Raw genomic sequence first — 23,701 nt, forward strand, 5'->3', positions numbered from 1 at the left:
CTAGAGGAAGCTCCTCGTAAGTGGAGAACCTCTGGTTTGGGCAGAATCTTCAGAGATGCTGTTGCAGGTTCCTTGACTGCTGTGCTAAGGCTGCACTGCCCAGCCATGTGACAAGCTTCCATAAGACACAGCCTTCCTACACAGGCTGGCTCCCCTTTCTTCTCGCTTCAAACTTACCCCTTTCTAGGGAAGGCAGCGATGGCCCTGGGTTCATCCAGACTGTTGTTGATCAGCACCTTCCGGCAGGACCCGTCCAGCCTTGAGGCCTCAATGGTGTTCCGGCCTGTGTCTGTCCAGTACAGGTTTCTGGCCACCCAGTCGACCGCTAGGCCATCGGTGGTCTTAAGCCCCCGTCCAATGACGGTCTCCATGTTACTGCCATTCAGGTCGGCTCGCCTTGGGGACATCAACTCAGGGTGAGGTGAGGGACTAGATTTTCCCAGGCATACCCCAAGAGCTGTCTACCTAGTTCCCTGATAATAACCACTGACATTTGTAACAATGACATTATTAATAATAACAAGAGGTTAATGTCCCCTAGACTCATCACCCCAAAGCTTAGCCAAAGTTAATTCTTACAATTTGGGAGTGCAGGGGTCTGAACAGAAAGCAGGTTGATAATCCCCCAGAAGCCTTTGAGAAAGAACAAAGGTGGTGACTAGGAAGAAGGTGAGGTGGGAGAGACAGAATGTATCTATGATTTTAACTTAGTGTCCCTAGATGCAGGGGTTTGGGCAAGGGTCCATTATCATAGAACAAATTCACAGACTGGCTAAGTGAAATGCTTTAGCCTTGTAAGATAACACAAGAATCAGGGAAGAGAGCCTACAGTCCAGCTTCCAAAACGTTGCCAAGCCCCTGGGCCCCTCTGTGACTTAACACACGAGATCTTACCCACCCAGGATGAAGGGAGAGCTACTTTTGGAAGAAGGTACGCTTGTATGCCACCTGAGGGCCTGTATGCCCATACCTTATAACATCCAGGAAGACATCCGTGTAATAAACCTTCCCTTCCACACTGTCGTAGTCCAGGGAAATGACGTTGTTAAGCTCCGGCACGGGGACATGCACGTCCGTGTGGTCGTTGGTGTCCAGGGAGATGCGTCTGATGGAGCCTCGGCTGGAGAAGAGCAGGTAGGTCTCTGGGGAGGGGTCACAGGTCTTTGCGTCCCCCTTTAGCTGGATGCCTGTGGGGCAGGCGCAGGAAAAGCCGGATGGTCTCGGCAGACACAAGTGAGAGCAGCCGCCATTCTTTGGGCCACACTTGTTTGAGCCTAAATGGGCAAAGAAGAGCGGAATTAGTGTCCAGCCTGGTGCTCTGGCCAAAGTGAAAAAGCACCAGGCCTGGAAGATGCAGTCCTCTGCAGCTCAATTCTGTCATTTCCACAGGGGGAGCAGAAAGAGGAGTCGTCTGGGATGCCTCCAGGAGTTCTGGGGCAAGTGAAGACCTCACACTCTTATTGATGTGGTCACAGATAGAGGGGCTACCACTTCACACTAGAAAGCAGTCAGGCAGTCAGTAAGCATCCAGCAAGCACCTACTATGTGCCAAGCACTGTATCCCAGCTAAGTGCTGAGATGACAGAAAGAGGCAAAAGACAGATCCTGCCCTCAAGGAGCTTCCAGTCTAATGAATTCAAATAAAGCAATTCAGGCAAGTTAATTAATCTCCCTGAGTTTTGGTTTGCTCCTCTGTGAAACGGGGACAATAAGGTTTTGCCATTGCTTGGGTACAGCTCCGAACTCCAGGCCCCCCCCCATGGATATCCCAGTAAGGCATCTGACAGCACCCGGTGGTCAGCTCACCCAGCGGCTGTTGTCGGTCCACGGCCTGGATGTCCATGAGGCCAGGAAGGTTGGCCCGCACCAGGATAACATTGCTCCCTGTGCCCTTGTCAGCACGGTGGATGCTACGGGTCTGCCAGTCAGTCCAGTATATGTAGGAGTCAAGCAGGGTGAGGCCATAGGGATGTTGAACAGGCGACACCAGTGTGCGCCGATTGGCACCATTGAGGTCAGCGGCCTCAATGCGCTTCAGGGGAAGGAGGAGAAGGGAGAGGACATGAAAAGACTAGGAGCCATCTGAGGCAGAAAGCCCTTAAGTCAATTAGCTCAGGATTCTCCCAATCCCCTGGGGGCAGAAGACCTCCCTCCTTTCTGTTTGCTCCTTATTCCCTTACTACCCACCTCAGTGTGGGCATCAGCCCAGAGCAGCTGGGAGCCGGCCTTGTCCACTGTCAGCCCATTGGGCCAGCCCAGGTTGTTGTTGATGAGCACGGTGCGGTCTGAGCCGTCCATCCCAGCCCGTTCCAGCTTGGCATTCTCCCCCCAGTCTGTCCAGTACATGGCCCTGGGGGAGGCAGAAGCCCCAGGTGAAGTGAGCATCTCTACTAGGTATGCCAGTGCCCATCCACGGCAAAATCAAGCGAGTCACCCCAGATCTCCAGATGCCCCTCTTCGTAGTCTTACCCCATCTCATGGTGCAGCACAATAGCCCGGGGACTGTCCAGGTTCTGCCACACCAACACCTTGCGCATGGACCCATCGAGGTTGCCCACTTCAATCCGGTTGGTTCCCGTGTCCGTCCAGTATACTTTCCGGCCAATGGCATCTACAGCCAGCCCATCGGTGGTCTGTAGTCCTGGAAAGACCAAAGAGATCACACAGAACAAAAGGGACCAGCAGTCACCGTGACTCCCTCTTCTCCGACCAAAGTCTCAGCCAGGCTTTTTCAGAAGTGTACATTTAGAGGCAGAAGGGATCTTGGAGGTAAGAGATCACAGATCTGGAAGGGACTTCAGTTTCATCTAGTCCTCTTCCTTCTATTTATTTATTTGTTTTTTAATTTTGGAGGCAATGGAGGCTGAGTGACTTGCCCAGGGTCAAACAGCCAGCTAGTAAGTATCTGAGACTGGATTTGAACTCAGGTCTTCCTGACTCCAGGACCACTGTGCCATCTAGCTGCCCCCTAGTCCTCTTCCTTTTACAGATGAGGAAAGTGACTCCCCATGAAGCCATGTGACTTGCTCATGGCCACAAGGGGAAGAAGCATGAGAGGTAAGATTTGAACCCAGGTCTTTTTGAGATCCAATGTTCTTTCCACTGGACCACGCTATCTCTTCATCTAATCTAACTTCCTCATTCTATGGATGAGGAAAGTGGGTCCCAGAAATATGAAGCAATTTTCTCAGGGTCACAAGGATTTGTAATTGGCAGTCAGGATTCAAACCCGGGTCCTGTGACTTCAAATCTGGCCTTTTTTTCTCTATATCATTGCTTTCCCCACTGCCTGGTTGCAGTCAGTCTCACCTGTGGTGATTATGTCCTCGTGCTGGGAGCCATCTAGGTTGGCCCGGCTGATCCTACGCAGTGTGCTGTCTGACCAGTAAACTTTTCCTGAAGGAAGAAAAGTCTAGTTCAGCCTCAATTCCTATTCAGTCCCATCTCCATGCCCTCTGTACTAACTGTCCCTTCTATGTGGAATACTCTTCCTTCTTCATCCCTGCCTCTTAACTTCCTTCAAGCCTCAGCTCAAATCTTCCCTTCCACAGGATACCCTTCTCAGGTATCTCTCTACCAGCTGCTAGTGACTTCCCCTCTGAGATATGCTCCCATCTACTCTGTCTATATCTTGTATATAACTAGCTATTTTCATGTTGTTTCCTCCACTTGAATGTAAGCTCCTTGAGGTCAGGGATTGTGTTTTTTCCTTTCTTTATATTCCCAGTGCTTATCACAATGACCACTTAGTAAATGCAAAAATTTTTATAGCAACTCTTTATGTGACGACAAAGAACTGGAAACAGAAAGGGTGCCCATCAACTGGGGAATGGCTGAATAAGTTATGGCATATTAATGTGATGGAATACTATGGTGCTGTAAGAAAAAATGAATGCAGTGTTCTCAGAAAAACCTAGGAAGACTTGTATGAACTGATGCAAAGTAAAGTAAGCAGAACCAAGAGAACAATTTATATAATAACAACAACATTGTAAAGAGAAATAACTTTGAAAGACTTAGAAATTCTAATCAAAATAAGGAGCAATCAGAATTCCACAGGCCTTATGATGAAACACCACCTCCAGATAGAGAGCTGATGGATTCAAAGTGCAGACTGATACATTTTTTTTTTTGGACATGGCCAATAAGGGAATTTGTTTTGCTTGATTATGTGTTTACAATGGTGGTTTCATTTTTCTTGGTTTCTCAATTGGTGAGTTGAATGGAAGGGAGAAAAAGCGAATGAGAAAATAGAATAAAATTTAATTTTAAAAAATTGCTTGTTGATTGACTGACAGATACCCAATAGCTTCACCCCCTCTAAAAGTACAGAAGGCAGTTCAAGAGATGAAGTAACAGTTACAGAAAATTCTAAGCAGAGCTTCAGATATTCAGACAAAGCTATGTGGCACATAGCCCTGGGTGAGGCAGAAACCCCAAAGATATGAAGTGGGGAAAGAAGAAAGGATCAAAAGCCATAAACAACACCCTTGGGGACAAATAGAAGGTGCTATGGAGAGAGGGAGCATGGTTTAAGTTACAGAGAGTAGGTAAATCTCAGACTCTGAGTAGTGGCCTAAGAAGAGAGCCTACATTGGTTTTAGGGAGAAGAGTAGAAGGATTTTTACCCCACCCTTAGGGGCATGCGGACCTTCCTGGGGGTCCACCCCAATGGCAATGGTGTTCTTCATAGTGATATTGACCGGCACCACGACATCAGCAAAGTATGGGATGTCCAGGGAGACCATGCGGATGTCTATTCTCCTGGCGAAGATCAAGAAGCTTCTCATGCCTGCAATGGTGGAGACTGTCCTAAGGAGATTGCCTCTGTCCATGGTCCTGCCTTTCAGGAAACCTGCTACCAAGAGCTCAGGTGTTGGAGAAAAGGGATACCGCATACATTTATCCTTCAACTCAAAGAGTATGGGCAGAGGTTTCCTCCCTCCTAAGTCATGGGCCCAGGGTTACAGAATCTTCCTCCAAATCACAGGATGTCAGCATCAGAAGTGACCTTAACAGTTTTTAGGCTAACTCCTACCTGAATAAGAATCTCCACTAGACCATACACAATGAATACTCAATCAGCCTCTGCAGTGAAGATCTCCAGTGTAGGGGAGCTCACTACCTCCCATGGCAACCTAGTCCTCTTTAGATTAGTACTAACTCTTAAAAATTTTTTTTTCTGTTATCACATCTCAATTTGTCTCCCTTCACCTTTCACCAACTGGTGCCAGTTCTGCCCTCTGGGGCCAAGCAGAAAAAAGCTAAACCCTCTTCCACAGAAGGGTTACCAAGAATTCCTTGGAAACATGAGATCCCTGCAATATAGCAGTCCTTGAAGGAAATCTCACTTCCATTGTATTAGCACCACAGATCCTTATCCTAGGCCCCTTCAGCACCCCAGCTGTCTGCTCCCCAGGGTCTCCTCCCTTCTCTAGAGGGGCTCAATATTCAAAGAATTTCTTAGACCTAATTAGGCCCTCTCCTTGGATAAGCAGGAGGCTCACTCTTCATTCAGAGTGAGGCTCTAGACCACCAGGTCTCAGGTTCTTCTGCACTCACCAGATGAACAGGTCTTGCCATCAGGCAGAAGGTTGATTCCCGTGGGGCAGGTACAGCTGTAACCTTTGGGGTGTGGGGACCGAAGACACAGGTGACTGCAGCCCCCATTCCCCACAGCACAGGGAGTGTGTACTGGGGAAGAAGGAGAAGGAAAGATCAATTGAGTGAACCCTCCTCACTTAACTCCTCATGCTTTGGACTTCTCCACCCCCTCGCCAGCAGCCTTCTCCCCATGAAGATGTTTCTGCCCTAAAGCCCACGATTCTGATTGGTTAAGTGCCACACCTGGGTCTCCATTTTATGATGCACTCAGACGATGGTCACCTCTCTCTTGGCTCCACTCCTCATTCTCCTGCCAGCAGCCTTGTTTCCACCCCATTGCTCTGCTTGTCAGTTCCCCTCTATATCCCCATTAGAATGGCCCAAGGACAAGGACTGTCTCATCTCTTTTATTTTTTTCTTGTACTTACATCCCCAGCACTTAGTAAGTGCCTGGAACTAGGAAACACCTAATAAATGCTCTCCCTCTCTCCCTCTCTATCTTTCTATATATATATATATATATATATCCATCTATCTAGCTATCCATCTCATTCTATTTCTCTATTTATTCACTTATCTATCCACCTCTTTCTCTCTGCATCCGCTCATCTATCCATCTGTGTATCTATCCATCCATCCATCTATCCAATCTCTCTGCATCCATGTATCTATCTATCCATCTATCTAATCTCTTCCTCTGCATCCATTCATCTATCCATCTGTATATCCATCTATCCATCCATCCATCTATCTAATATCTTTCTCTGCATCCACTCATCTATCCATCTGTGTATCTATCCATCCATCCATCTATCCAATCTCTCTGTATCCATGTATCTATCTATCTATCTATCTATCTATCTATCTATATCTATCTATCTATCTATCCACCTAATCTCTTCCTCTGCATCCATTCATCTATCCATCTATGTATCTATCTTTCCATCCATCCATCTATCTATCTACTTATTAGCAACGTAGGGAAGTTAAGGAGGCAGGATGCCTTGGCCCAAGAAGCTGCTCACCTGGGGGCCTTAGCCGGTGGAAAACATGGATGTCCATGAGGTTCTCCAGGTTTTCCTGCAGTGTTTCACGGTCCAGCCCAGTCAATCGGTCTGCACTCTGGATGCTCTTGGTCTGCCAGTCAGTCCAGTAGATGCGCTCTCCATAGAGGGTCAGCCCAAAGGGATGTGGAAGCTGGGTTCCTATCAGCACCTGCCAACCCCCCAACACTTCTCATCACTTTTATACATGAAAAAGGTGGGCCTCTTATTTACTATCCCCAGCCCACAGCATCATCCCTTCCCCTGGTCCCTCTCTTCACTAAATAATACTACCCACCAACCTAGGGAGAAGATCACAGTTACAGAGCAGGCTGCACTACACAGACCTCTCCTCCCACCTCTGTCTGAGAGCCAATTCAATTCAATTTGCATTTGTTAAGCATTCACTGTGTGCCAGGCTGGGGATACAAAGACAAAATCTAAAACCATCCCTGCCCTCAAAGAACTTCCATTCTCCTGGGCTTCTTTGGGTATATCCCCACCTCACCTTTCTCTTACTCCCATCCAGCCCAGCAAACTCTATGGTCTTCATGCCCGCATCAGCCCAGTAGAGCCGCTGGGACCCATAGTCGATGGCCAGTCCATTGGGCCAGGTCAGATTGGAGGAGATGATGACTTGGCGGCCTGAGGCATCCATGCCAGCTCTCTCAATCTTGGGGCTTGCACCCCAATCTGTCCAATACATGAACCTAGGTATGGGCCAAGAAAATTGGTTTGCTCTTGCCTAAGGCATCTAATTCTCAGCAAGAAGGCAAATTGCCCAGTTTATCTACTTTTTTCTGCCTGCCTCAGTCTCCTTTCTGGGCTCTTCTCACAGTATGGGAGAGTGGACCGAGTACTGGAGTTGGAGCTAGAGGACCTACGTTCAAATCCTGGCTCACTTACTTACTACCTGTGTAATCAGTGTGAAGTCAATTCATTTCTCTGGGACTCGTCCTAAAAATAAGGTGGCTGGACTAGATGATCTTGAAGTTCTAAATCTATGATGATGACAATAATTATAATAGCTAACATTAATATAGCACTTGAAGGTTTGCAAAGAAATTCAATATTTTATCATTTGATCCTCATAACAATACTCTGAGGTAGGTGCTATTATTACTCCCATTTTATAGATGAGGAAACTGAAGTTGAGAAAGGTTAAGTGACTTACCCAGGGTCACAAAGCTACGTAAGTGTCTGGGGCAGGATTTGAACTCATGATCTTACTACATGATGATTCTAGGTCCTTCTGAATTCAGATTATAATGGGGGATGGGGGAAAGGGGAAGGGAGAGAAGGCCAAATTATATTCTGAGAACAGCTTGAATTGGAGACACTTACCCGCCCCTGGGTTCTACCACAATGTCCCGAGGACGATCCAGATTTTCCCAGATTAGTACTGTCCTCATGGTACCATCTGTGTTGGCCACTTCGATTCGGTCTGTGCCTGCCAAGATGGGGGAGACAAAAACATCAGGCCTCTAGAGCCCATGGAGAGATGGAGAAAAAAGCTGTTGGTCACATACAATGCTATGCAAAGCCTCTCTAGTCCAACCTCCTTGTAGGGGGTTGGCACTGATGGTGTTCTCATATGCCAAGATCCAAGGCAGCCAACCACATATGAGCAAGATGCATGGCCAATAGGAATCCCCACCCAGATCCCATCCAGACCAGTAAGTGGAGGGAGGAAAGAGGGACCAGGAGCTGCCTATCTGACCTGCCTCCCAAATATCCATTTGGGTCATTCATAGAGGAGAAACAATAGCGATCCAGTTGGGAAATGCCCAGATTCAAGTTGGGAGCTTCCTCTACCTGTCCCACAACCATCCATTCATTTAATAAATATTTATTAAGTACTGATTATGTAATGATAGACCCTATCATCAAGAAGTTTACATTTTCCTTGGGGGAAATAACATGGACACAGATAAGAAAATAGAAAATATAGACAGTCAATATAAAGTAATTTCCTGGGGGAGAAGCTTCTAGGAGCTGGCATTGTGTAAGATGCGGTCCATGAGCTGAGCCTCAAAGGAAGCTAGGGATTTTTCTAGGTAGACATAAGAAGGAAGGGTATTCCAGGCAAGGGGTTAGCCCGCACAAAGACATGGAAATGAAAGAAGAATAGGCAATAGCAAATAGACCTAGGAGACTGGAACATAAATGCATAAAAGGCACTCGTGTAATCTTCCTGGAAAATGAGGCTGAAGCTGTATCATGAAGGGCTTTACATACATTTTATCTTAGAGCAGAGATTCTTAACTCAAGGCCTGAGGATTCCCAAAGGGTCTATGGATAGATTTCATGGGGTCTATGAACTTGGATGGGAAAAAAAATATACATCTTTTTCAACATAATTGGTGCCCTTTGTAACCCTACTTTTTATACATTTAAAAATATGATTCTGAGAAGGGGTACATAGGTTTCACTCGACTGTTAAAGGCGTCCATGACAAAAAATTTTAAGACCCTTGTTCTGAAAGGCACTGGGCCCCTTCTACCTGGATCTAAGGCTTGGATGCACCTGGGGAAAGAAATCTCGAGATAAAAAAGTCTACTGAGCTCTCCATAGACCAGACAGCAGGGCTACCCTGCTACACATACCTGCATCTGTCCAGTATAGTTTATTGGTGACCCAATCGATAGCCAGACCAGCAGGACTCTCCAAACTTGTGTCCACTACCACCTGGGGAAGAAGCAAAGCAGCATCACCAACTGTGCTGATCCCCCAATCTTGGACCCAGCCCCATTAGCCCCATTCCTCCTTGTCACTCCAAATAGCTAAAACCGTCAGGAAGTGCTACTTGAGGGGGACGATCTCCCCGAGGGGTCAGCTGCCCAGATGGTACCATACCTCTTGCCCTGTTCCATCCCACTTGGCCCGGCTGATGGTGTCGGTGCTGACATCGGTCCAGTATACATAGTCATCACGGGAGTCCCAATCAAGAGCCACGGCACTTCGCACATCAGCCAGTGGGATGACATCGTCGGACAGGTCCTCCGTGTCGAAGCTGATCCGACGGATGTCCATCCTTCGGGCAAAAAGCAGGAACTTGTCAAGACCTGATCAAAGGCCGAAAGGGGGGGTCTTCTTTTAATCCTCTAAATTCAACAACATAGTGACAGACACAGACAATCACCTGCGTGACATCTGGCTTAATCATGCCACCTGCCTGGGGCTGCATGACCTCCCAGAGCTGTTCCCTTCTGCCCCATCTGCTACCATATGCTCTAAACCTTAATCCCACTTTGGGCACAGGGCACAGGGCAGCCTTAGTAGTCAGATAAAACTCTGGGATCAAATGGAAAGAATAATTATAATAACATCATCATCATCATCATCATCATCATAATAGACAATTAGGACTTGAAGGTTTGTAGAGGACTGATTCTGAGAAGGGACTTCATAGGCCTCATCAGGCTGCTGCCAGAGGGCTTCAGGACACAAAACAGGTGAAGAATTCCTGCTCTAGGGAGAGTTCCCCAGAATGGGTCCCACTATCCCCAGTGATTTAGATGGAATACCAGTGCCCTGCAAAAGGCTAATCTAAGGAAAGCCATGTCTGGGGTACACAGGAGTGACCCTACCCAAGACATTGGATACAGCATAGCAAGTCCTGGTAATAACTTTGCCTCGACTCTCCCCTTCTGAAAAGCAACCAAGGGTTCAAGAGCTATTTATTAAGCACCTACTATGTGCCAAGCATTATGCTGAGCTCTGGGAATACAAGAAGGGGCCAAAGACCAGCCCTGACCTCAAGCAGCTTACAATCTAAAAAAAAGCAGGCACTCAGGGGGAGACCTTGATCTTTGGCCCAGGATACAGGAAGTCATTCCTTCATTCATTCATTCATACAACCCCTTGATACATATGGACTAAGTGTCTGCTTAGCATCAGTGCTAGGCCCAATTTTAGCTACTGTTTTGAAAGAGACACCCTGATCTTAGAACCCTCAGCAGCCCTTTGGATGCTGAGAATACTCTTATGTGTCAGTTGATAAACTCCTGAGTTTAGGGGAGATCACTATGGGGGATGGAGTGGGTGGGAAGCTTCACTCCTGCTTTCTAGGAGGGAATGAAGCCACATATTTGCTGCCCTTGGACAGACTTGCAGAAATGGCCACCAGAGAAATCATTCTACTCACTGGTGAAATGACAGGCCAATTTAGCTGCCTTCCGCCTCAAGCTCGATAGAGCGCTTTACAGCTGATGTACTTTTACGTACATCACCTCACCTGGTGTGACCATAGATTTGAGCTGGAAGGGATCTTAGAGATCACTGAGTCAAGTCTCATCCTTTCATTTTGCCAATAGGGAGCTGAGGTCCACAGCTAGTAACCATGTGAGGCAGCATTTGCACCCAAGTCTTCCTGATTCCAATTCTAGTGCCCTATGGTCTCTGGCTCCAAACAACCCCAAGAGGTGGGCACTACAGCTGCGACTATGCCCATTTTACAGATGAGCAAACAGACTCAGCAAGATTAAGTGACTTGACCCTTGCTCCTATCTAGGACCTCATAAACTACTTGGCCACTCCTAGATCCCTCCCACAGTCTTTCTGTATATAAGATCCATCTTGTCTCCATTAAGATGCTCAGATTCTTATAATCTAGCTAATAGCTCACTAATGTTCAGACTCCTTAAGAGTCTGCCTAATACGGCAGATGTTCTAATAAACCTTGTCTTTGGCTGAAAAAAAAAATATTAAGTGACTTGTCCAAGGTCCCACGGCTAATAAGTTACAGAGGTACTTATTTATACACATGTGTTTGCTTATTGTCTCTCCCATTAGATTGTAAGCTCCTTGAGGGCAAGGGCTATCTTTGCTTCTTTTTTTGTATCCCCATTGCTTAGCACAATGCTTGGCCCATAGTAGACACTGACTAAAAGGTAAGATTCAAACCCAGGTCTTGCCTGACTCCAAGACCCAGGCCTCCTTCACATCATGACCCCAAAGCTGCAGCTACTGAGACCCTTTAGAATCATTTCATTCCACATCCCTGGCCATAGAACATCCTGCAGGCAATTCCTCTCTCAAGGCTGCCCCCAGAAGCCCCACTGGGTGCCCCCTCCCCAAATACTTACTCTGGGCACAGGTGTGGCTGCTGGTCTTGCGGAAGCCAGTGGGACAGGCACAGGTGTAATTCTGGCCGCTGGGCAGACACAAGTGGGTGCAGCCTCCATTGTTGTTCCCACAGCGGTTTCTCCCTGCTCAAATACCCCAGGGTAAGAGGACCCCCATAAGACCAGAGGCTTGACAGCCCGAGGCGGAGAGAGCCCAAAGACATGCTACCTGCACTCGCCAGCAGAGGGGGCGGTTGCCTTGTGCCTGTCCCAACCTTGGGTATCGCCCAGCTAGGACAAGGACAAGGGGAGTGAGGGGCCCTGGGAGGACTTGGGAGGCATGGAGGGGCAGGCTGGGCTGGCTGCCCGGAAGCCGGCTACCTGCTGGCTGTCGCTGGGGGTGCAGGGTGTGGATGTCCATGGGGAAGTGCAGTTTATTACGGATGATCTCCTGGTTCTTTCCGGTGAATTTATTGGCACTATTGATGCTCTTGGTGTGCCAGTCCGTCCAGTAGAGGCTATCCTCAAACACCGTGATGGCAAAGGGGTGCGGGAGGCCTGTAAAAAGGCCCAGAATGCCCTCAGCCCAGAGCCCTGGCAGGCCGATGGTCCTGGACCCAACGCCAGCTAATTCTAGCTCAATCTCTCAGCCAAAAGAAGGTGGGGCATCTGCTCTCTACTGAAGTTCCCAGCACCCAGCGGGAAAAGACAAATGGGCTCATGTGATCCGGAGCTGAAAGGGATATTAGGACTATTTCGTCCAACCCTTATTCTACAGGAGAGGAAACATGGCATAATTGCTAGAGTGCTTCTCAACGGCAGTGACTGGCTTTGTCTTTTTACATATCTACAGTGCCCATCCCAATGCCTGGTATCTGGTGCATAGAAGGCACCAGTGGTGTGCTTGCTGGTGAATATTTAACAATCAGCTCTCAGAAGGAAAATAAATTTTTAAAAATCATATGTGCATATACACACACTCACAAACACACTTTTAACTTCAATCTTCATTGTTGACACTTTCCCCATCATTTTCTCGCCTAGATAATCAACAAAACATTAAGTCCAACCCCCATTTATAGTGTTTGTTTGTTGATGTCAGAGGTATAAATGCTCACGGTGAAAATTTAACAATCAGCTCCAGTATGAACTGGCTCTAGTACACCCCCAGTAAGCACTTAATAAATGCTATTGATTGACTGACTGACTTGGACTCAGGGAGTCCTGGATTCAAATTTTGACTTGGATACTTACTACGTGGCCCTGGGCAAGTCACTGTAACTTCTCCAGGCCTTGATTTCCCCACTTATAAAATGAGGGGTGGACTCAAGGATCTCCAAAGTCCCTTCTAGCTCTGATTCCATGATAGTATGAAACTGGGGCCCAGGGAGGTAGAACAGGGAAAGAGAGTGAAAGGAGGCAGGTAGAAAGCCTCACCCTGGCTAATGACAGCTTTGCGGTTACTTCCATCAAGATCAGCTCGCTCAATGACATGGTGTTTGGCATCCACCCAGTACATTCGGTGTCCGGCATAGTCAATTGTGAGCCCATTCGGCCAAAAAAGGTGGGTATCAGCGATGATGCGCCGCCCTGAACCATCCATGCTGGACGCCTCGATGCGAGGGGTATTGCCCCAGTCTGTCCAATAAATGGTGCTAGAAAGGGAAGGAAGGCAGTGGAGACATGGTTTAAGTCTATGCCCACATCCCGGGGGAAATGGAGGGAATCATGAATAAAGTTAGTATTTATTCTAATAACATTTTGTGCAACGTCCATGAGATATTTGCCATTATTCTAAGATTATTGGTAGTAATGGTAGAATAGATGCCAATCTGGTGTAGATCCTTGGATTCTGGAAGATATGGATTAAAATCCTGCCTCTTATATATACTGTATGGAGAAATCTGGGCAAGGCCCTTCATTTCTCAGCAGCTCTCTGAGACTACAATTTGCACAAAAAGGGCCAACCTGCACTAGTAGACGGAGTGTCTTCATCCGGGAGTTCCTTGTACCCGTGAAAAGATAAGTGCAATTTTTATTCCCTCCTAGTGGTTACAACAATAACAATTACATTTCCATTATGCTATAAGGTTTGCCAAGTGCTTTTATCTCATCTGTCCCTTACAATGTGATGTAGGATAGAGGTTTCTAACTCAGATAGAAGCAGGGGCCACTAAACTGTACATTAGGTCCCTGCAGGTCATCTACTGACTTGGAAAGCCACAAATTAACATCACCCATGGTTTACTGTATTTTTATTTTGTTAAATATTTCTTAATTACACTTTTAATCTGGTTCAGACTGTACTTGGGGATGTTGTGGGCTGCAAATGGTGTATCTGACACCTCTGGCGTAGAGTACTGAGAATTAGATTTCAGGAAGAGTCAGGAAGACCTGGGTTTGAATCCCACCTCAGAAATTTGCTAGACGTGTGAATTTGCACGAGTAACTAAACCTCTCTAGGCCTCCGTTTCCCCATCTGGAAAATGATGGGATTGGATTTGATGACCTTGAGGTCTTTTCCAGCTCCAAATCTATCATTTTATTATTATAACCCTGCGATATTACAGGTACTATTATACCCTTTTTACGATGAGGAAACATTCAGTGACCTGCCCAAAGTCACTAAGGTGGAATCCTCTTGACTCTAAGCCCAGCCTTTTCAGGCCTGCACCAAGAAGGCTCATGACTGTGGGCTCCTTTAGGAGTTTGGCACAAAAAGTCACTGTTTTAGGAGTCCTTTCTCTAGACTTCATCCCTGCCAGGCTGGAATGGGAGCAGTAGCCTGTGAGCCAGTTTGCTCCTTTTCTTTTGGCTCACAAACCTACTTCAGCCCTCAGGCCCATTACGTGGGAATCCCTCACCCAGGAAGATGGGGCCCAATGCCTCTGCTCTGCATGGAGTGGCTAGCAGGTGGGGGGTTGACATAAGCCCTGAGGCTCTCACTCACCCCTCCATGGGGTGCAGGGCAATGGCCCGGGGCTTCTCCAGGTTCTGCCACAGCAACACTTTCCGGTGTGCACCATCCAAGTTGGCCACCTCAATCCTAGAGGTGCCTGAGTCTGTCCAGTACAGCTTGTCATGGAGCCAGTCGACAGCCAGCCCCCCTGACAAGGTATAGAGAGGGAGAGAGTGCTTGAGGGCAAGGGAATCCAGCCTGTGTTCTCATCCCTTTCCCATGTTGGCTCTTCCCATCTTTCTATTCTGGCCACTTAACCCACAAGTTCTAGGTGGAATCTTAGCTTCCTGGTCCATAGCACACCCCTCTCACTTCAGGTAACCATGCTGCACTATTCTTCTCCTTCCTGGTGATTTCCTACTTACTTTGGGACTCGACTCTCCTTACCTGGGCTCTCCAGGCCTGTAGACACTACCTCCTCCACATTGCTTCCATTGAGGTTGGCTCGCAGGATGCGGTCCAAGGTGACATCTGACCAGAAGACGAGCTCTCTCCGGTGGTGGAAGTCAAGGGCAATGGCATTCTCCAGGTTGTTGAGTAACAGTGTGTATTCGGAGCGGTGCGGCAGCACCTGCCGGATGTCAATCCGATTGGCGAAGAGCAGCACAGGCTCTGGCCCTGGGACACAGCAGAGAGACAGGGCCTAAGCCCAGGCTCCAGGTCTGTCCCTTGGCTCACAAGCCCATTTACACCTTCCACACCCATTAGATGGGAACCCCTCACCCAAGAGCATGGGGTCCAAAGCCTCTGCTTGAAACCTCAAGGTAGGAGGAGAGGCAGAAGTAGAAGAAGCAGCTTTCAGCTACAGCTATACTCTGAAAACACCTTTCTCAGATCCTAGGGTGCTCCCACTTATCCCCCTCATTGAAAGAACAACTGCTCCACATTTCAGTTAATCTCTATAAAGGACTGATTATCTTAACAATATCTGGAGTCAGAGCTCCTGGGTTGAGATCCTACCTCAGATGCCTACTTATCTGTGTGGCTTTGGGCAAGTCATTTAACTTGCTAGGGCCTCAGCTTCCTCACCTGCTCTCCTACTCTCCACTAACATGGCCACCACCCTAGTTCAGGTCTGAACTATTACAATTTCCTCTTAACTGGTCTCCCCACCCAGAGTCTCTCTCGCCTTTTCAATCCATTCTCCACACAGCTGCCAAAACAATTTTCTCCAAATACAGATCTGAGCCTGTCACTGTCCTGCTCAAAAAGCTAAAGTGGCTCCCTGTTATTGCTTAGATAAGATAAATGTTTTACAAACCTCAAAGTGCTATTATTATTGTTGTTAACTATTATTAGATACTTAAAGTTCCTGCTCCCAGTCTGGCTCTAGTCTTTCTTTATGGACTTAGTTTTCATTATTCCCCCTCTCACACTCTAGTGTCCAAGTCGCCTGGATAGCAGCTCCTTGCCACATAGAAATCTCTCTTCTGCCTCTTACCTCCATGCTTTTGCTCCCACTATCTGTCCATCATGCCTGGAATGTGCTTTCTTTTCATTTGTGCTTCCTTCAAGGCTTGACTCAGGTAGAATGACGCATTAAGCCTCTCTCACTATACTGAAATTACTTGGAATTTACTTTGTGTTTACTTCTCTGTGTACAGATTGTATCCTCCCAGCAGAATGTAAGCTCCCAGAGGTCAGGGACTGCTTCATTTTTGTCTTTCTACCCTCAGTGCATAGTACAGTGTCTGGCATACAGTAGGGACTTAACAAATAGTCGCTGGACTGAATGATGGTACAGGGGGTTAGATCACCTGGCAGGGCCCAGAGGGTAACTGGTGCTGCCTCAGGAAGGTTTAATGTTCCCTTGCCCATAGGGACCATCCCTAGCTCCCCTTACCCAGGGCCTTGCAGCTTCGCCGGTCAGGTCGGAGTTCATAGCCAGCCTCACACCAACACTGGAATGCTCCATCACTGTTAGTACATCCCTGGCTACAATAGCCCTCCTCCGCACACTCATTCACATCTATAGAGAAAAGGGAATGGATCAGAGAACTCTCATTCTGTCCAACTTCCACCTCAATTCATAAGTTGCCCAGCTGTTCACTTGCCTAGTCATCCACTTGCATTCTAAGCAAGGGGACCCAGGCCCATCCATTGCTCTCAACAACCTATTGAACCTTTTCCCTTCTAAGTGTCCCGCCTTACCTTGGCATGAACGCCCATCCTCCATCAGTCTATAGCCGGTGTGACAGGTACACTGCACCGCTCCCCGAACCATCTGGCACTTCTGGGCACAACCACCATTGTTGACGTTACAATTCTCCTGACCTGTCCGAGGCCCTGTGCCAGTCAAGTCAGACATGGAAGCTGAAGCCCATGTGCTCCCTAAGGAGAGCCAGCTTGGCACTCTACCTAGACCATGGAGAGCTGCTCCTGAAGCTGGAAAAGTCCCTAGAGAGGGTTCCCTGTTAGCCCTAGAAGCTGTATAGGAATGGCAGCCCTGCTAATTGGGTGGGGGGAGGGGGGTCATAGGAAGGGGGCTGGGTTTGGAGTTCAAATTCTGACTCATCCACCCATTTACTGATTGTGTGACCTTGGGCAAGTGAACACCAGATTTAGAAGCAGGATATCAGTTCAAACCCTATGTCTGCCTCTTACTACCTCTGGGACCTTGGTCAAGTCACTTCCCCTGGATGGACCTAAGTTTCATCTAGAAAATGAAGCTATTAGAAAATATGCTCTCTGAAGATCCTTTCAACTCTAAATCTATGATCCTAAATCACTTCCTCTTTCTGGGACTCAGTTTCCTCATCTGTAAGATGAAGGTATTGGAAGATCTGGGTTAGCTATTTCTATACTCACAGCTCAAAAACTCCCCCAAAACTTACAATTAAGCAGTATGCACCCCCCCCCCAGGAGATACTCACGGCAATTCTGCTGGGGGCTCTCATCGCTGTTGTCTCCACAGTCATTGACACCATTACATAGCTTTCTCTGGCCAATACAGCGCCCGTTACCACATAAGAACTGATCTGAGGCACACTGGGGGCTTCCTGGGGCGGGGGGACAGCACAGGTCAAGGGAGGAACTGGGGTAACAGAGGGAACAGTTGGAAAGGATGGGAGCCTGCCATTTTCTAAGGCAAGACACAGCTGGACTGCAATTGGGTGAGTTGGCTGGTGAGGGTGGTGGGATGTTCCAGGGCTCTGGAACAAGGCATGGATCTGGCAAGATTGAATCCCCAGACTTTCCATTAGGGTTTTTTTTTTAAGGCAATTGGGGTTAAGTGACTTGCCCAGGGTCACACTGCTAGTAAGTGTCAAGTGTTTTGTCTGAGGCCAGATTTGAACTCAGGTCCTCCTGACTTCAGGGCCGGTGCTCTATCCACTGTGCCACCTAGCTGCCCCTCCATTAGGGTTTGAGAGAGCGAGATGGCAAGGAACTCTTGGCAAAAAGGGAAAGGTTTAGAAGGAAATCAACCAGCCATCTAAAGTAGTATGTTCCTCCCCCACCTCTGGCCCCAGTCAGACCTATATGTAAATAAATATGTTAACAGAAAGTGATGCTCATAACACTGGTTTTGTTGGCTTTGGAGTTAGAGGTCCTGGATTTAAATCTCACCACTGACTCTACGTACATGGCCTTGAGTAAACCACGTAACTTCCCTGGGCCTCAGTTTCCTCATCTGTCAAATGAGGGGATTGGATGAGATGTCCTCAGAGCTCCCTTCCAGCTCTAAAGCCATGACCCTATGGCCCCACAGTCCATGCCCCTTGGGGAAAGGGCAGTGGTTCCCACCAGGCCAGGTAAAGCTAAATCATGAATACTCCTGGCCCAAGGCGGGTGGCAAGGGCACCACCTTTGCCCTATCTTGCCCACATAACAGGGGCCAGAGGCAGGGCTGAGGGGCCCAACCTGTGTTTTCGCAGTTCTCTTCATCACTGTTGTCCGAACAGTCATCTTCCCCATCACAACGCCAAGACAAGCGGACACAGCGGCCAGACTTACAGCGGAACTGCTCCGCCATGCACATGGAAGTAGCTGCAGAAGGTGGGAGGGAAGGTCTAAGTCGGGGGGTGGCTCTGAAATGGTTTGAAACACTTTCCTCCCCTCTCCGTACTTCCCCAACACCCTTAGCCAGCCCCCAATCCAGAGCTCAGCCAAGGTGGCTGCCGGGTCCCTCGTCCCTCACCCCCCCCGCCTTCTCCCCTGGAGCCTCCTCTATACCACAAGCTCATTACAAGCCACCCCATCCCGCCAGCACCATTCTCCCACTCACTGCAATTTCGCTCATCAGACTGGTCATCACAGTCTGCGTCCCCATCACAGCGCCAGCCGGCATTGATACAGAGGCCACTGTCACACATGAACTCCCCCGATCGGCAGGGCTGGTGGGAGGCTAGGCAGGGAGTGGGCAAGGAGAAGGATGGAAGATTACGGGTTACTATCCAGTTCAAAGGGTCATGTATCTCAAGCCGGAAGGGTCCTCAGAGGCCATCTCATCGACCCCCCTCGTTTTACAGATGAAGATGAGCCCAAGGAGGCTCAGTGGTTTGCCAAAGGTCACAAAGGGCATAAACAGCTGTGATGCGTGTCTCTCCAGCCTTCCTGTACTTAGAGACCCTCATGACATACTTCTTCAGAAAGCTAGTCTCCTGGCCCCAGGACCTTCATGGGGCCTTGCACACAGAACACAGTGAAATATTTGTGAACAAACAAGGATTGTGAACGAACAAATGAATGAATGAGAGACTGAGAGAATGAATGAATATTAACTCCTAAGAAGGCTGCCTAGAATTCAGAGACTCCTCCCTAGGACTGTTCTTCCCCACTCACCGCTCTTCATCTAATCATCCTAGAAACTTCCCAACACCCTTGCCTCCAGACTCCCGCCAAAGGGCACTCACAGCAGTCGGACTCGTCGGACCAGTCCCCACAGTCATCATCCCCATCACAGTGGTAGATGTCCAGGATGCAGCGGCCATAGGCACACTGGAATTCCTCCAGGCTGCAGGGAGGTGCCGGAACTGCTGAGGCTAATGAGATGGACAAGAGGAAACAGTCTCAGGCCTTGGCATTCCAGGTCCTAGCTTCATTTAAGGCTCAGCTCAAATGAAGCTCACTTCTTTCAACAGGTCTTTTCCTGATTCCGCCAGCTCTTAGGGTTCCCCTTATTTTATATAAATCCTGTTCTATTAACTCATCTGTGGACATGTTGTTTTCCACAGTAGAATGTAAGCCCCTTGAGAGCAAAGACTGCCTTCTTTTTACATACATGCTCAATGATTAATCTGCTTCCATGTCTTTGTACAAGCTGGACCTCACACCTGGAATGCACTCAATCCCTATTTGCTTCTTAGAATCCCAAGGTTTCTTAGTGCTCAACTCATGGGTAAACTCCTGAGGGAAGCCTTTCCTGATCTCCTTAACTGTTAATGCTCTCTCCATAAATAATTATGTGTGTATGTGTATATATACACATTTACATATTTATATTTATATTTATGTATTTATGCCAGACTGGTTGACCCTAGGCAAAGTATATACATACACATATGCGGATATAGATAGATAGGTCTATCTATAGATCTATACATATCTACATCTATAGCTCTCTCTCTCTACACACACATACACATTTATCATATATGTTATTTCCCCTTACCCTCACCCCTGTAGAATGTAAGCTCCATGAGGGCAGGGACCGTTTTATGATTCACCTTTGTGTACCTTATGCCTATCATTATCATGGTGACTTTCACCAGCAGCTCAATGTAAATGGTCATTGGCTTCTTTCAGTGGAAAGGTATTACACATGGTAACAGCTGCAACTCAGCTATCACAGAGTTCCCTTGGGCAGTGCCCCATGGGTAAGAAAAATGATGCCTCCCTACTCACTTAGAGGGATTTGTTCAACTTCTCTTCGGGTCTACCCAGTGTTACTTCGAGGGCAGTGCGGTGGAAGGAGTATTGGCCTTGGGAGTCAGAAGACCTGGGTCCAAATCCTACCTCAGATATTTAACTATGTGCACATGGTCACATCCCTTAATCTCACAGAGCTTCAGTTTCCTTATCTCTAAAATGGGAATAGTAATCCTTTTAATACCTGCTTCAGGGCTATTATGAGAAAATTGCTTCACAAACTTTAAAATCCCATGAAAAGGTGAGTTATTATTTGGACTCGCTCAGCCACAGGCCTGGCACTTATGCTCAGAAGGTGGGATCCACTCCCTGACCCCTGCTCCTTTGTGGTCACCCCAGGGGCCAAAGGCACTCACGGCAGCTCTCCTCGTCTGAGCCATCTTTACAATCTGAGTCACCATCACAGTACCAATGCTCTGCAATGCAGCTGCCGTCACTACAGCGGAATTCCTTGTCAGAGCATTTGCGCATGTCTAGGGAGAGATCAGACTGTTTACTCCTGGAGGGCCCCCCAGCTTTGGTGCCAACTCCCCCCCCCCGACTCCCAGACTTCCTCTCCCTGGGGACTCCTCAGACTCTTTAAATCCTGGAGCCGAACCCAAGAGAAAGACAAAATCCTGAACAGGCTCGATCTGACCCTGGTCCTTGGGGCACCTGTATAACTCAGTCCAGCCCTCCCACCCTTGATTCTTCTTGCTGTTCAAGTTAGGGTAGCCACGATCTTGTGCACAGTAGGTCCATAAAATGTTTGTTCAATGAAGAAATGAATGGTTTCAAGAACTACATGGGATCGTGTGCATAGTAGGGCCATGAAACGTTTGCTGAATGAAGAAAAGAATGGCTTCAAGAACTGCCTGGGTTGTTGAATGCTGTCTTTAGCTCCCCTGCTATTCTCTTGTTCTTTCTCCTAAGTCCCACTGGATTTATTTATTTATTGTAAAATTAAGGTTTTATTCCTGCCTTCTGTTTTTTCATATCACAGTCAGTTTCTTTATCTGCCTGCCATTCTTTCTCCTCACAACCCACTAGGCCTTCCCTTGTGACAAAGGGTAGTTGACAGAGTGACCATGATACGTATATATGCTATACAAGATATGTATCAGTCTATACCCATAAACCCTCCACTTCTCCAAGGGAAGAAAGGAAGGGCATTTCTTCCCCTCCAGTTCTTAGCACAGTGCCTGGCACACAGTAGGCACTTAATAAATGTTTACGGATTTTCTTTGGGGCCAACATGGGACACCACAGGATTTAGAGCTGGAAAGGACCTAGCCTGTCTCCATTTTACAGATGAGGAAAGTAAGGCCCAGACAAGTTACGTGACTTGTCCAAGCAGAGCTGGGATTCAAACTCAAGGACCCTTGACTCCAAATCCAGCCCTCTCCCCATCACACCGTGATGCCTCCCACTTACCACACTGCTCATCACTGTTGTCCCCACAATCATTGTCTCCATCGCAATGCCACAGGCTTCGAATGCAATAGCCATTCTGACAGGGGAATTCATCCTCCTCACACTCTCGAGGGGCTGTGGACACAAGACAGAGAGGTCAGGGCCGGGGGCCCCAGGCGCTTGGGGCCCTTCGGCCAGCCCTCAGGCATCACTGGGTGTTTCCCTGGGGGCTGCTCCCTGGTTGGGGGCCCAGAGACAGACGGAATGCTCCACAGCATTCCAGGGAGGCAGTAGTAATACCTCTGATGTGACAGAGCCCCATGGAATCCTCCCCCAGCCTCGCCCAGAGCCTGGGCTCGGCCTGCCCAGCCCCAACCCCGGCTGGCACTTACGACAGTCCTGTTCATCCGAGTCATCCTCACAGTCGTTGTCACCGTCACACACCCAGGAGCGTCGGATACACTTGCCATTGTCACAGTGAAAATCCAGAGGGGAGCAGGTGGGAAGCACTGAGCCCCAGGGGAAAAAAGGTCCAGGTGAAGGTGAATCTAGTGTCCTTGTTGGCCCAACTCTCTCCCTCACATCCCATGTTCCAGAGTCCAACAGGAGAGCACAGTCTGGAGCCAGGAGAACCTGGGTTTGAACCTAATCATTAACATTTACTAGCTGTGTGACTCAAGGCTGTGCAGGTTCCTCATCTGTATAATGGGCATAAAAACACTTGGAATAAAGAGGTAATATGCTTTAGTGGATAGAGACCACATCTTGGAGTCAGGAAGATCTGGGTTCAAGTCTTATGTTGACACATACTGGCTGACTGACCCTGGACAAATCATTCAACCTCTCAAGGCCCCCAGGCAATCTCTGAGACTATAAATTTCAGAGGAGTTGTTAATCAGCAGAGGTGGAGGGAATTTTTATACTGGGAGATCCCCTGTTGGTATCACGGGTCAAGCCTTGACACCTTCACCTCCCACAAATACATGCAATAACTACCCCAGAGGTTTGTTGTGAGGATATTATTTTGCAAATGTTAAAGTATTATCTGAGAGGTAAAGTGATAGAGTAGGCAGAAGGCCAGGCTTAGAATTAGGAAGACCTGGGTTCAAATCCCCCTCTGACACATATTGGATCTGAGACCACAGGCAAGTAACTTGACCTTTCAGTGACCCAGGCCAAATAAGACTGGAAGTGGCCAAATTATATTAGTGGAGCTTTCTTTACTGAAAATTCCCTACACCAGTGAAGTCAGCCTACCCCCCACCCACAAAACAGTGTTACAGAAAGGTAAATCATGGGGCAGCTAGGTGGTGCAGTGGATAGAGCACCGGTCCTGAAGTCAGGAGGACCTGAGTTCAAATCTGGCCTCAGACCAAACCCTTGACACTTACTAGCTGTGTGACCCTGGGCAAGTCACTTAACCCCAACTACCCCCCCCAAAAACCCAGAAAGGTAAATCATTATTATAGGGTAAGATATAATGTGCTATAATGGAGTAAGTCCTAGTTTTTCAGTCAGAAGACCTGGGCTCTAATCCCATCTCTAATACATATACAACTTTGGGTAAATCATTTAACTACCCTGGATCTGTTTCCCCATCTGCAAAGGGTTGGACTATGTGGCTTCTGAGGCCCTTCCAACTCTAGCTCTCTGATCCTTAGAAGGCTAGCACTGGGCAATTAAAACCTTATGGAAATTAAGAAGGAACAAAAGAAAGGAAAAAAATGTCTCTTTTTTTTTTCCAGCTTTCCTCTTGGGAAATACATGTT

General features: G+C 47.9%; 1 protein-coding gene across 3 annotated transcripts in view; it reads right to left on the bottom strand.

The window, feature by feature from the left end:
- LRP4 (LDL receptor related protein 4) overlaps positions 1-23,701 on the bottom strand; it is a 63,296-nt gene that overhangs the window by 18,195 nt on the left and 21,400 nt on the right. For 2 of the 3 annotated variants that reach the window (XM_021009812.2, XM_021009814.2), the window contains exons 3-29: positions 22,325-22,441; positions 21,954-22,067; positions 20,897-21,013; positions 19,526-19,654; positions 18,898-19,017; positions 18,534-18,659; positions 17,546-17,671; positions 16,824-16,958; positions 16,516-16,641; positions 15,060-15,290; positions 14,664-14,820; positions 13,151-13,368; positions 12,095-12,271; positions 11,735-11,860; positions 9,504-9,712; positions 9,254-9,335; positions 7,992-8,097; positions 7,156-7,357; positions 6,630-6,819; positions 5,563-5,694; positions 4,652-4,792; positions 3,310-3,396; positions 2,470-2,641; positions 2,188-2,350; positions 1,807-2,032; positions 971-1,274; positions 178-396 (exon numbers count right to left, since the gene is read on the bottom strand). In XM_021009812.2, coding sequence (XP_020865471.1) covers positions 178-396; positions 971-1,274; positions 1,807-2,032; positions 2,188-2,350; positions 2,470-2,641; positions 3,310-3,396; positions 4,652-4,792; positions 5,563-5,694; positions 6,630-6,819; positions 7,156-7,357; positions 7,992-8,097; positions 9,254-9,335; positions 9,504-9,712; positions 11,735-11,860; positions 12,095-12,271; positions 13,151-13,368; positions 14,664-14,820; positions 15,060-15,290; positions 16,516-16,641; positions 16,824-16,958; positions 17,546-17,671; positions 18,534-18,659; positions 18,898-19,017; positions 19,526-19,654; positions 20,897-21,013; positions 21,954-22,067; positions 22,325-22,441 — 4,252 coding nt within the window. The remainder of the gene's footprint in view (positions 1-177; positions 397-970; positions 1,275-1,806; positions 2,033-2,187; positions 2,351-2,469; positions 2,642-3,309; positions 3,397-4,651; positions 4,793-5,562; positions 5,695-6,629; positions 6,820-7,155; positions 7,358-7,991; positions 8,098-9,253; positions 9,336-9,503; positions 9,713-11,734; positions 11,861-12,094; positions 12,272-13,150; positions 13,369-14,663; positions 14,821-15,059; positions 15,291-16,515; positions 16,642-16,823; positions 16,959-17,545; positions 17,672-18,533; positions 18,660-18,897; positions 19,018-19,525; positions 19,655-20,896; positions 21,014-21,953; positions 22,068-22,324; positions 22,442-23,701) is intronic. The other variant, XM_021009813.2, reaches the window with a different exon arrangement.

Source organism: Phascolarctos cinereus, unplaced genomic scaffold, assembly GCF_003287225.1.
Source record: "Phascolarctos cinereus isolate Bilbo 61053 unplaced genomic scaffold, phaCin_HiC Scaffold_9;HRSCAF=440, whole genome shotgun sequence".
NCBI lineage: Eukaryota > Metazoa > Chordata > Mammalia > Diprotodontia > Phascolarctidae > Phascolarctos > Phascolarctos cinereus.